Source organism: Equus asinus, chromosome 21, assembly GCF_041296235.1.
Source record: "Equus asinus isolate D_3611 breed Donkey chromosome 21, EquAss-T2T_v2, whole genome shotgun sequence".
NCBI classification, from domain to species: Eukaryota; Metazoa; Chordata; class Mammalia; order Perissodactyla; family Equidae; genus Equus; species Equus asinus.
In genome coordinates, this window is record NC_091810.1 from 98761936 (window position 1) to 98774904 (window position 12969).

The 12969-nt window shown below is 47.7% G+C and overlaps 1 protein-coding gene across 17 annotated transcripts in view; it reads right to left on the reverse strand.

Moving 5' to 3' along the window:
• The window catches only part of PLCH1 (phospholipase C eta 1), a 223838-nt gene that overhangs the window by 152817 nt on the left and 58052 nt on the right, over positions 1-12969 (reverse strand). Inside the window, exon 1 of one of the 17 annotated variants that reach the window (XM_070493797.1) lies at positions 9595-10153. The exons of the other annotated variants lie outside the window; for them this stretch is intronic. Within the exon in view, the coding sequence (XP_070349898.1) occupies positions 9595-9637 (43 nt within the window). The 5' untranslated portion in view covers positions 9638-10153. Of the gene's footprint in view, positions 1-9594; positions 10154-12969 lie in introns of those variants that run through there. 17 annotated transcript variants of the gene reach the window in all.

Sequence of the window (12969 nt, forward strand, 5' to 3'; positions counted from 1 at the left end):
ACTCCCATTGAAGAGGCTGCTGCTCCAGATATTAATGTCTATAAAAATATTATCTCCCAGTAAAATCCCCCCACTCTCTCAAAGGTAAGCAGGGATGTGCCCATTCCCTTTGTATCTGCTCCCCCTAAGCTGCAAGGGCCTCCAGGGATCCCACGATCCTTGGCACCGATTACAACACACGATGCACACCAGCTACAAGGCAGTCAATGAACGTCAGCGTCATGAACTTCCCCTCCATCATCTAGCTTAATATCTCTACATGCGACATGCTGGATTTTCACTGACTGGCTGATACAAACGCCTAATTTGCCAATTATTAGAGGAAAAGTGTTACTATCAAGTTTGCCCCACCATTGTTGAGGCTGTTCTGCCTCAGTCTGGCAGAAGTCAGGCTACACAGCAAGCAGAAGCAAACACAGTCACAGAACACTCACCCCTCACCCACTGTCCTCTGCTCTGCCTTCCACTCCCTGTAGCAACCACTCACTCAGTATCTGCCCACCATCATGGGCTGAACACTAAGGCCCCGCAAACAGTCTGATGACTGTACCAACCATCATGGCAAGAAGGGGCATGTGCTCATGTTCAGAAAGAGCCTGGTGAAGGCACAGAGAGGGGACCACTGGGGACTGAACTTGCTGCCTGACGTCTGGCTGGCTGGCCATTCAAAGGGTGCAAGGCACCCATGGTGCTCATCCACTCCTGTAGAGGTGCCGTTCCTACGGAACTTGCCTTCCAACTGCATGATTTCTGAGCTACGGGGCTCTGAAAGAGATCCTCACCCCTCAGGACAGACTCTGTGAGCATCTGTACATCCTGCATGCTGCACTAAACGTCACACGCATAGACCCTGACACTCGCAGTCAGGTCCAAAGCTTGGCAGAATTTTCCTTAAAGGGCCAGACAGTGAATGTTTCAGGATTTTCAGGCCATACGGGCTCTGCAACAGTCACTCAACTTTGCATGAAGTGTAAAGCGGCCTTAGAAAGTGCATAAACTATTGCACAGGGCTGTGTTCCAATAAAGCTTTATTATCAACACTGGCGGCTGGCTGGGTTGTGCCCTCACGATTTAGTTTGGAAGTCGCATCTGATCCACAACTGAGGCACATTTGTTTTTAAATGTAAAGCAGTGAGATCTGTGTTAAGGAAAGCTTCCCCCTTGTATTTGTATAACATTTCAGAAATTACGAAGCTCTTTCATGTATGATGACTCAAATTTCGTCTCATACCAGCCCTTTGCAGGGGGAAGGTCTTATTATTCTCATTTTATAAGTGAGAAAACTGAGGCTCAAATAAATTAAAGAACTTGCTTTAAGTCACTCCACAGCGAGGGGCAGAGCCAGGATTTGAGCTTTTGTCCAACAGTTAGAGCTCACAGGTACTCACCAGGCCACCTCCTCTCCCTTCAGGGAAGACACCAGCCTACAGTTCCCAGGGTCCTTTGCAGTTAGGTGTGGCCACACACTTGCGTCAGGACAGTGGAATTTAGGCCTCGACCATTTAACGCTTCCTGCACAATGGGACTGGCTTTGTGGCCTAGTGGTTGAGTTCCCACACTCCACTTTAGCAGCCCCGGGTTCACAGGTTTGGATCCTGAGCGTGCACCTACTCCACTTGACAGCCATGCTGTGGTGGGATCCCACTTACAAAATAGAAGAAGATGGAAATAGATGTCAGCCTAGGACGAATCTTCCTCAACAAAAAAATATATATATTTTCTTTGCCCCTTTCAGCTGGCTGGAAAGGGGACAGTTATGGGCCACCTTGTGAGTCACATGTTGACAATGGCAGAAGCACAGACAGAAGGAGCCTGAGCCCTGAATCTCCACCAGGAAGAGAGCCGCCTACCCAGGAACGCCTGCATGGACCAGGATTAATGCTGAGATGCACTTTCCCTGCCCCAGCTGCTGGCATCACCTCCAGGACTACAGCCGGCACTCGGCACCAGGGTTGTTAGCATTCATTGCAGAAGAGAGCCACACAGCAAGCGAGCAGGCTGATGGGGCAGAAGGGGTCATACCTGAGACAGGAGACACGTCAGGAAGAGCAAAGGGCACCTTTCAGAAAGAACACACTGTTCTCCACGGTAGGACAGAAAACCAGCAAAGCAGTGGAGGAGCGGACAGAGCAGGGGAGGACTCGGGACACGGCCAACACAGAGGACGGGAGGGGTGGGGACGGCAGTGGAGGGGCAGGGACGGCAGTGGAGGAGCAGGCCGAGCAGAGGGAAGACTCAGGACACAGTGACACAGAGGACAGGAGGGATGGGGACGGCAGTGGAGGGGCGGGGACGGCAGTGGAGGGGTGGGGATGGCAGTGGAGGGGCGGGGACGGCAGTGGAGGAGCAGGCCGAGCAGAGAGAGGACTCAGGACACGGCCAACACAGAGGACGGGAGGGGTGGGGACGGCAGTGGAGGGGCGGGGACGGCAGTCCCTCCTATCTCCCAGGGAGGTGGAGGCCCTGGGGGGCAGTGGGACCACCTGGAGGTCTAGGAAGGCACTGGCCTAGTCGCAGCAGAGCTGTGAGCCCCCTCAAAGATTGTTCTTTACACAACCTGAGTTTTAAACAAACGATCTGTCTTCTGTTTATACGTGTAATATTTGCTACTTACAAATGTACAAAGAATGAAGAAGAAAATAAACCCTACACGATCCCATCATCAAGGATAACCAGTATTCCTATTTCCAAGCATAAAAGCACGAGATCACTTTACCTTTTTTATGCACATACACTTAGACATTAAGAATAATGAGCATATAGCATTTTCCATTGACTGTCACCTTGGGCACCTTCTCGTGTCAGTCAACACAGATCTTTGTCTCATTGTGCGTAGCTGCACCATCCCCATGCATTTTATTCCACATCCCATATTCTCCCCACTAGCAAAGCCCTGGGGAAGTCCTGGGCTGCAACCTCCAGTGCTCTCCCTGGCACCAGTGTCCCGCCTGACACATGGGGACAAAGAAAAGATGATAAAGTGAAAAAGAGAACAGCTGCATGTGAGAATGGGGAGCGTCCCAGCAACATGAATAAAAGAACAAGAAAGTAAATTGTGTGTTGAGTAATGAGAAACTGAAGGCAGGAGTGTAAACTCAGCATTGTGTTCAGAAGACAAGAATAACGGGGCACAGGATAAATAAGCAGCACCATAAAACGAGAGGAAAAAAACACGCATTGATCAAAGAAATTTTAAAAAAACAGAAAACAGCAAATAATAGCTAGAAGCCAAAGAATTATAAAAACTGCTTTATAAATGAAACATATTCTACATTTTCTATGAAAAACAAAGGAAATGGGAAAACTAGGGCCGGGAAGTCCAAAAACAGAAAGGAAGACCGCGTGGAGAAGAGAATCGGCCTCCGCATGCAAGAAGAGAGCCGGGAGACGGCGCCCCCTCCGGCCCCGCCCCCCGAGCCCCACGGTGCCGGCGCTGCACCCCCGCTCCTTCGGGAAAAGAGGCGTCAGTGCGACACAGGAACAGGTGGGCAGACAGCGAGGGCACACGAAGGTTCAGCAGGACCGCACCCCAGGGTCACACGAGGAGTGCGGCCAACCCTGAGTAAGACTGAAGTTAAGCCGTAACCACGCAGCTCGAGACCTGATCCCCCCACCGCAGTCTGTCTGCTGCTGCTCAGGACGCCCCCACGCCAGCCTCTCCGATTTCCCGGCTGACTTTCTGGCCTTGTCGTTTCTCAAACCACTGACGAGAACCTGAAAAAAGAAACGACTAACTAAAAAGCATACAAAAATCACAGCATCAGGAAAGTGTAAAATAATGGAAGCTAGGCCTAACAACCCACCCCACCCCACCCCCGCGGAGGGCGCCCCCACGAGAGGAGCTGGCCTGGCCTGCCCGCGTGCACGCTGCGGGAGGGGCGTGCAAAGGCCCGCGGGCCCGTGCTTGTCACTCTCCTCGCTGATCCCTGACAACGCCGCGGCTCGCGCTCCCCTCGGGCACACGCGTAGACACGTGCGCGCTCGCGTGCACGCGGGTCTCGGGTCTGAGGGGCGGGAAAGGCAGCGACGGCCTCCGTTACTGCTCAGTATAACCGGTACACTCGACTTTTAACGTCTTCAGGCACAACTTCGGACGTTTAGAACAAGGAGTAAAGAAAAGGCAAATGATGAGGAACTCAGACTCCAGGGAGAAGTGCGAAGGGAGCCGGCTTCTGTCTCCGCCCTTCCTCTCTCCGGACTGGTGCCCGCTCGGGCCCCTGAGCCCTGCCTCGTACTCCCTCTGCTTCGATCTTCCCGCCCCTCCCTGGAAAGAGAAAACCCCGACATCGGTTTTAAAGAAGAGCAGAAGCAAGAGGTCCCCAGTCAGACAAAGACCCCGCCCCGCCGGCCCTTCCAGCATCGTCGGACCCTGCTCTGCGGAGGACGAGAGACGCCCCGACACCTGTCAGGACCTCAGGCACCAGGGCTCACTCAAGTAGATCACACTGCATCTTCGCCTGTGGTTCCTTCACGGCACTTCGCTTTTTCCTAAAATACCAACTTTATGTCACCCATCCACTGCAAAGCTTACCATTTTCTCCCTTCTTCGTTAGATCCAGCCCAACTCCTCTGCGGGCTGTTAGACTCCGGCGTGATCCGGCCCACCTCACAGTCCTGCCCGGATCCCACAGCAACCTAGGCACCTGTTCCCCACTCTCCCGTCCGTCTCTCACCCGGGAGGATCCACGTTATAAGGGAACGCAGGCCCACCAGCTGGGGAAAAGCCTGTGCAGAAAGCAGGAAGGTAACCCTCAGGGGTCTTTGTGCGGCTGGTGGAGAACCTTCTCCAGAGAAGCAGTCAATTGCTTCCTGCTGTGAATCTTACCACCTCCAAGAAACTCACAGGAGTTCAGACTGGATGTCAGCTCTACCAGTGACAGTGTGGCCTAGGGCAGTCATGTAGCTCCCTGCACCTCAGATTCCCCATCCCAAAAATGAAGACAACCACCCTGCCTTAGGGAGCTAAGGTGAACACTGCTAGTTGTCACAATTATTATTAGGTACTCAATTTTTTCTAATGAATTTGATGCCATCATCTGGCATAGAAACATCCAGAATCTGTTCTTTTCTTCGGATACTATCTTTTGAAGCAGAATCCTTAATTAAAATTAACTCTGCTCTGGTGAGCCTTTATATACCCAAAATAATGTAAATTTATGTAGCCATAGTACATAAACTTTGCTTACTGATATTAAACTTTTAAAATCAACCTATGATCGAAACATGGAAGGAGTAATTATAAGTACAGAAAAAGAACGGAGAAACTATTATATGTGAGAGAAGTTAGGAGGGATAAATGAGAGAAAGAACAGGTAAGGAGTGCAGTGGTCACTCGGAATATTTCTGTTTGGCAGACCAGGACACAAAAGTGTAAGTGAATTGGTAGTCACAAAGGGGACGGGCCAGCAGACTACTGGAAGAGGCACAGGTGGCAGAGGTGAGTTCGTTCATCTGCCATGGGGGAAAATCGACAGATAATATCCAAAATTGAGAAACCAACGAACAGCAGTCTGAGTACATATTTAGAGATATGAAAGTAACACTAGACCCTATAAAAAGGAAGTCAAAGAGTGGCAGTGGTCTGTTTGTTTGGGAAGGGAGTGGAGACATCCAAGAGAGGGAACCAGTGGTCTGTTTGGGAAGGGAGTGGAGACATCCAAGAGAGGGAGCCAGTTCTTCTGCGCCACTGTGTTTAAAGTTTAACCGTCTTTAAAAGTAAGAAAAGTCAACTGAAAAACAAATCTATTCACAATACCAACTAAAACGGCAAGAATAAACCTAACAACAAATGTGGGTGACCCACATGAAGAAAACTCTAGCTCCTGACATAAGAGGCCTAACACAGAGCGACTCCCGCTACATTCCCAAGATGGGGGACCAACGCCTCGAAGCTGGTCCTTCTCCTCTGTTAACGTATAAATGCGATGCAGTTCCAATCAAAGATCCCAACAGGATTACTTCTGGGACCAGTCAAGCTCTTTCTAAAATTCATCTGGAATAGAAAGTACATGAAAAGAGTCAAACACTTTTTAATAAGAACAACGATGGAGAACTTGCCCTAACTTCAAATAAGAAAATAGACTAGCAGATCTGTGGGGCAGAATAAAGCACAGACCCTCATGAGCGTCACCTTCTTCATTAAAAAGGAAAGAGCCATTTTCAACAAAAACAAAGTTAAACACCAAGAAACGGCCCCGACCTCCCTACTCTAACACGGAGTTTGGACTGATTCATAAGCAACACGACAATGTTCAAACCAATGTCCACAAACTAAAAAGGGTGAGTTGGGTTCTCTGAGCTTCTTGGGGAGGTGAATTTTTGTTCTCTGTAAAAGAACAGAGATGCTCATAACTAGGCACAATTCTGTCCAATGAACAAGAGGTCGCAAACTTAGTAAGAAGAGAAATATTCCACATCCTCTCAGGCAATACCTACTTGTAGCTAATGAGCCCGACTGCGCAACAGTGACTGGATAAAAAGCGTAGGCAGAGGAAGCAGGGGCGTGAATTCTGGGCAGCCACGATCAGGGGCAGAGGACACCCGTGTGGACTTGAGAGTCCAGTGTCTTCTTAAGAAAGAACGTCTAAGCCAAGAGACTTCAGTTGAAACCACCGTGTTCTCACCTGTTCACCGCAACAGCCTGCTGGTCTCCTCGCGCCCATCCCTCTAAACTGTCGTCAGAGAGATCTTTCTGAAATTCAAATCAGATTACTCTCTCCCCAGCTTAAAACCATTTGCTTTTTTTTCTTGTATAATGTCCAAATTTCTTCACTGCCCTGGCCTACTTCATCTTCGATTCTTGCTTACCTACCTCATATAATCCTTCTTATCCTTCAAGGCTCAGTTCAAACGTCACCTCCAGAAATCTTTGCTGACCTCCCCTGCTTGAGGCGCCACTGGAGTGCCCTCTATCACAGTGCCACCACAACCACAGTCACATGTCTTTCCACTAGACCACGAGTTACTGGAAAAGAGGCCAACGCTTTGACTCATCTTCAGATCCCCAACCAGCACCTTGTATATAAAGCAATCAATACATCTTTGATATCTGACATATTTGATTATTAATTATTAGCAGTTAGGGATTCCACCAGAAATTCTCAATTTTCCCCTCCCTAAAAATGGCCTTGTAAGAAGAATTCAAATGATGTAACAAGAGGGAAGTCACAAGTATCTAAACGTTTAGCATCTCCTAAAAGCGAAAATCTGTGTGACTGAACAGAGTGGATGCAGCCATCAATATCTGGAGTTGGAGGGCTCGATTCCAGCCACAGGTCTGCTCCTGTCTTGGAGAAAATTGTGCAGCCTGCTTTTTTCCTAAAAAAGAATGAAACTGCTATGGTTTCTTCCTGCTCTAGAAATCTAGGGCTTGCTCCCACACTGACAGCAGCCCTCCCTAACCATTCATACAAGGTGCACACACTGCTGGCATGCAGGCTAAACTAAGCCAAGGGGAGAATCAGTAGCAGGAAGTACCTAGGTTCTAGGTCAAAGTGCTTTTTATTTGTACTCCAGAACAAATATAAATTCTTTTCAACTAAAATAGACAAAATGTTCATTATTCTTATTTCCATGGCTATATCATCTTACATTTCTGTGGTCCCTTTTCATCTATTCTCATAACCTTGTGAAATAAGCGGGAAAGCAGTGCTCTCTTGTTACTAAAAAGGAAGTTGGATTCAGAGACATAACAAGATTCTGAAGACACTTCCCTTCATGCCTGCAGCGTGCTCTGACTGCTGTGTTTATATTGCGACTCAAGTCCCTACGTATTCAGTGCTGTGTCCAGAAGCACTAAGACGCCTTCTCACTCAGCGGTTTAACACATTAGATTAAATTATGAGGCAAATAATAACAATAGTAGTAATTCCCTAAGTATATACATAAATATGAAACGTAGGAGCAGATGGGAGTTTTACACTTAATAGACAGTTTAAGACTAAGATGCACCATCCAAACTCAGGTCCCTCTCTTTGGTCTTTTTCAACTTTGTATTCCCATCAATTAAAACCACTTCTACTAACGTTACTGTTTAATAAGGCAACCCAGATTTCATGAGAATTCAGAATCTCTTAATTTTACGTACTCAGAAATGCTGTTGATCTACATAATTTTAAGATGTTCCACTTAAAACTGATTTGAAATTCAGAAGAAAGCTTTCTTAAAAATAGTCTTGCTACCCACTAAGACGATTTTAATACCAAGATGGGGAGTAAAGGAATTTTTTCACTCGGCAAAGTAAATCATTAAAATAAATAATTGAAAATCTATTAAGTAAACATGAAGTATGCTCATTAAAAAAGATCATCTGCATGCAAAGACATCTACCTTCAAACAACACTCCTTACGTGTGTCAACTTTAAAAGCCTATACCACTGGAAAAATTCATTCAAATTTCCATAATGTTTCCAGAATTAAAGCTCAATTTTAACTCTAATCTTAAAGATCACTTTAAGCGATCAAAGTAACAGAAGTCATTTTCATCACTGCCTCCATGAGTGGACAAGAGGCAATCCTGACAGCGTGCTCTGCAATTCAATCTATGCCCACAGTCAGCACACAGAGGAGTCCCAAACACATTAAGAGACAAAACTCTAAATGGACAATCCTCATGACAAAATGCCACTCTATTTCTGAATAAATGCTCCTTCCAAGGCTTAGAAAACTCAGCTATCCTCAGAAAATCTCAACCGTGGTCTAGTTTATATTTTGAATAAAAAGCAAGCACGATGCTGGCTCTGTGGACGCGGCACACGGGAGCTGACAACAAACCAGCCACGGTCTCGAGACAGGCTCTCCAAGGGAGCCTGACGTGACAAAGTCACAGCTGAGCACTCACACAGGAATAAGCTGAAGTGACGGGCAAATTTCAGTCTGAAGATGAGTTTAGAAGACATTTCTTACCTGTCATTTATCCTGTCTGAGCATGCAGGAACACTGCTTACAATTCAAGAAAAACCTCCGTATATTTTGAATTTCTGATCTCCTAACTCACTTGAAGACGTTCCTCTCGTGCTGCTGAGCTGACAGACAGGCTCTAAGGACACCAGACGCACTCTGCCTCCATTTTATCCATGCTGGATACTTATGCCATTTCCTTTTATAAAGTTAATGATTTTCACTATTCACGACTATCTTTAATGGATACAAATTGGGATTCTTCAGTCCCGATTACTGTAGAAAGCTAAAATATAGCTTTATCCATCATTATTCAAACTAAGACTTGACAATGTTTAAATTAAAACCCACTGTTTATAAGTGTCAGACAAATGAAATTTTTCAGCATGTCTGAATCCTTGACTTGTAACCTAAGATTACAAATGGTTTTGACCCCTTTATTACAATGATCCACTTCCAATTTGTCAGCATGCAAATTCTACCATTACAAAAGTACACATTTGCAAGAAAAAACACTTCTGTCTAATCACAAATACTTTGTTACCTTTTCATCTCATATTGAAATATAATATCTCAAATATGTTGCCAAGAGTTCAAATGAATCTTTAACTTAAGGAAACATGAAATAAAATACGAAATGCTTATCTCTCACTAGAACTATTACACTTACCTTAAAATTAGTTGTATGACTCTTACCTTTTTCTGGACTTAAGTTTTTATACACTTCAAGGTCTGCCATTAAATTTAATATTGCTGCACATTATTGGCAAGAGCAGCAGAGTTCTCTGTAAGGCAAAGCCTTTTCCTGACACACAGCTCCAACAAGGAAAAGAAAAAAGGCAGAGAAATCCTTGGCAGCCCCAAGAACTTGGCTCATGCTGCCTTTTATGGCATAATAGGATCTTCACAGTTCAGGCTGTAAAGCGTGGAGAAAATAAATCCATGAGCTATGATTATAGAACTTTGTCCCAAAGTGAAAAGCACAGGCAGAGGAGAACGCTGGCAGCTTCTGCGCAGGCTGCCGCTTTATGGGAACGCAGGCGCTGCTACGCCGGGTGAGAGACCTGCCGCTCAGAGAGGCGCTTCGAGCCCACCAGGCATCATGCACACGAATGCCGGGGAAGCACAGGTCTTAACCATCAGAGAAGCCCTCTCGCCTACAGAGGGCACTGAGAAACGCCGATCACCACGGTGGGCAGTGACGCAGACTGAATGCAGAAAACGAACACGCACACACGGACACACACACATGCTCGGAGCCAGACATCACTCCACTTGAGGCAGAAACAATCCATTAAAAACAAGCCAGGCGTGGTGCTCTGCACACTGTCATGTGCAGGTGGGGACACACACGTGCACTGACAGTGCTGAACCTTCCCTGGGTTTTCATCCTCGTTCCACACACAGACAGAGCAGTGGTCACAGAGAGGGCTGGACTGTCTCCAGCTGAGAATGAATGAGGTTATAGTCTCAAACGCTGACGCTGGGAGGGCTGCTTCTCAGGGAACAGCCACATTCCCGCAGGCAAGTAGATGAATGGGTCTGAAAAAGCCTGTTTTTAACGAACGGACCAGCATATTGTAAGAGTACAACTCCCCCTGAAGTATATATAAGCATTTTCTGCATGTTTAATCAACTTCTTCACAGAGACAGTAGATAGAGAGACTGACCGACTTCACAAGCTGTTTACGGCAGCCTTGCATGTATGACTTGTAGGTCTCTCATCCTAAGCATCAACACACTGACTCCCGGAGTTCTCCTTCTAAAATCACTCCCTCCCACCTCTTTCTTCCGCTGCTTCCTGTGGCCAGCACCTCCCATGCTGTTCATGCCAGTGCAGACCCCTCTGCTCCCTCCCCACAGGACCACCCAGCCCAGACGCTAACCCACCCTCCTCGAAGGAGCCGAGCTCCACCTCAGTCCCATTCACCTGTTTCCCAATTCGCAAACCCCACGATTTACCCTAAAATACTCTTGAGAAATCTGAATTTCAAGGGGGGAGGACACACAATTAGAATATGCTTCTTGCAAGAATGCATCCAAAATGCATGTTACACAACTGCACAAAACGGCAGTTACGAGTTCATGAGCCCACCTGCCTGGGTTCAAATCCTGACTCTGCCACCAACCAGCTGTGTGACCTTGGGCAGATAACTTAAGTTCTCTGTGTCTTGGTTTCCTTATTGGTACAACAGGCATAACAACAGTTCTCACTTCAAAGTGTGATTGTAAGAATTAATTTAATATACATAAAATGCTTAGCATCACAACTGTATTATTTTATCATTATTATGCTCTTATTATTAGTCTTGAAATCCTTTACACCAACCCAGAAAAGCAGTGAATTCACTGGCTAATCTGATCTAACTGGTACTCTGAACAGAGTGGCACCCCAAGATTTGAGATATCTCACGAATTCCCACTCCTGGTAAATAATTCACATGCGTGATACTCCCAGATAATCTGACACAAAAAGACGGTTATGTTTCCATAACGCAAAACACATGCCAAGCGATGGATTTCTAGCTCCTTTGTTTCCCACTCAGTCCAGAAAACAGATGGAGACCACGGGGCCCCACAGGAGCCTTGGAAAACCTCCTCCTTTTCCTCCCAAAGATTGTCCACAGTGGTCCTGTGACGCCCACATGAGGGAGGGCCGGGAGGGGGCAGGCCGTGCCTCGCCCTCCTCACCCGCAGGGTGTCTCCTCCCAACAAGGCCTTCATCCTCTGGGTCCTGAATCTCCAGGCTCCTCCCTGGAAAGGCTGGTGTGCAGGTCAGACGGGGAGCCTAGCACCACAACAATGGGCCGTGCCTCAGTTCATCAGAATGGCACGGGGGCACCTTTGAGGGCTGGGCCAAGCCAAGCCCGAGGGGCGAGCACTCAGCGGCTCCAGGGGCAGGCGGGCGAGCTTCTAAGGAGCAGGCACAGCCCAGGAGTACACACCTGACCACCCAGGAGCACTCAGGAACTTCTGAGGGCCTAAAAGCATCTCCGCCTCACCAAACACCCAGCTCTTCCACAGCGGCAAACACCCTGCTGTGCAGCCTCTGGGAAGAGTCCTAACACTTACACACCTGCGCGAGGGCGGGCGGGGCCCTGGACGAACGGCCACATGGTCCCTAACCACCCCCAGTATCGTCTCCGGCCAGCAGGGAGGCCAGCAGGCCTGGGGGTCAGTGGTCCTTCCTCTGACGGTCACCTCAACTACTGCACAGCTTTAGAACCTCCACTTGAGACCAAGCAACTTAGTGCTAGCCCAGTACTTGCACCCAATAGGCGTCTCACACACCCTCACTAGCTTTCTCCACTTTTAATCATTAGCCCTAACATGGAATCATCTTCCACCAATCAGATGAAAGAGGTAACTGTCTCTGAGTTCAGCTTCAGAATTTAGGAGGAGGGAAGGACTGCAAACCCAACTCACAGCGTCTCCTGTCTTTCACCTGAGCTCTGCTCCTACGTTCTTCAAGGGCCTCCACACAGTAACTTCAGCGTCAGACGGAGCTTTCTCCTTCCTCAGTGTGTGACCTTGGGTAAGTTATGGGTAGGGCGGCCACATAAAACAGGACGCCTGGTTAAATCTGAATTTCACATAAACGAGAATTTTCTAGCATAAGTATGTCCCACACAATATTGCCTGCATTTTTATTGGTTAAATCTGACAATCCAGCTGAGGAGTCTCTCTAAGCCTAAATATCCTCGTCTGGGGACTGTGGTGCCCACCCCACCCCCGAGAGAGCACTGCTGAAGAGTAAGTGAGCTGGCATGGGCCAAGCCCCAGAACCTGGACGAGTGAGTAGTCAGTAGCTACAAGTTGAGTGAGTGGCCACTCCAATCACAGGTTTGACGTAACATCATTTCATCAAGTCTCATGTTGAAGAGGTGAACCATACTCTCCCCACACCTCAGCCGCAGCAGGTGGGTAACTCTGAACCAAGACCAACACAATACATGCAAAAGTAACACATATCTACCCCCAAGTCCAGAGAAAGCCTGCTGGACACGAACACAGCAGCCACACCACTTCATGAGACAACCAGTACGAAAGCTACCGTTTACCAAACACCAC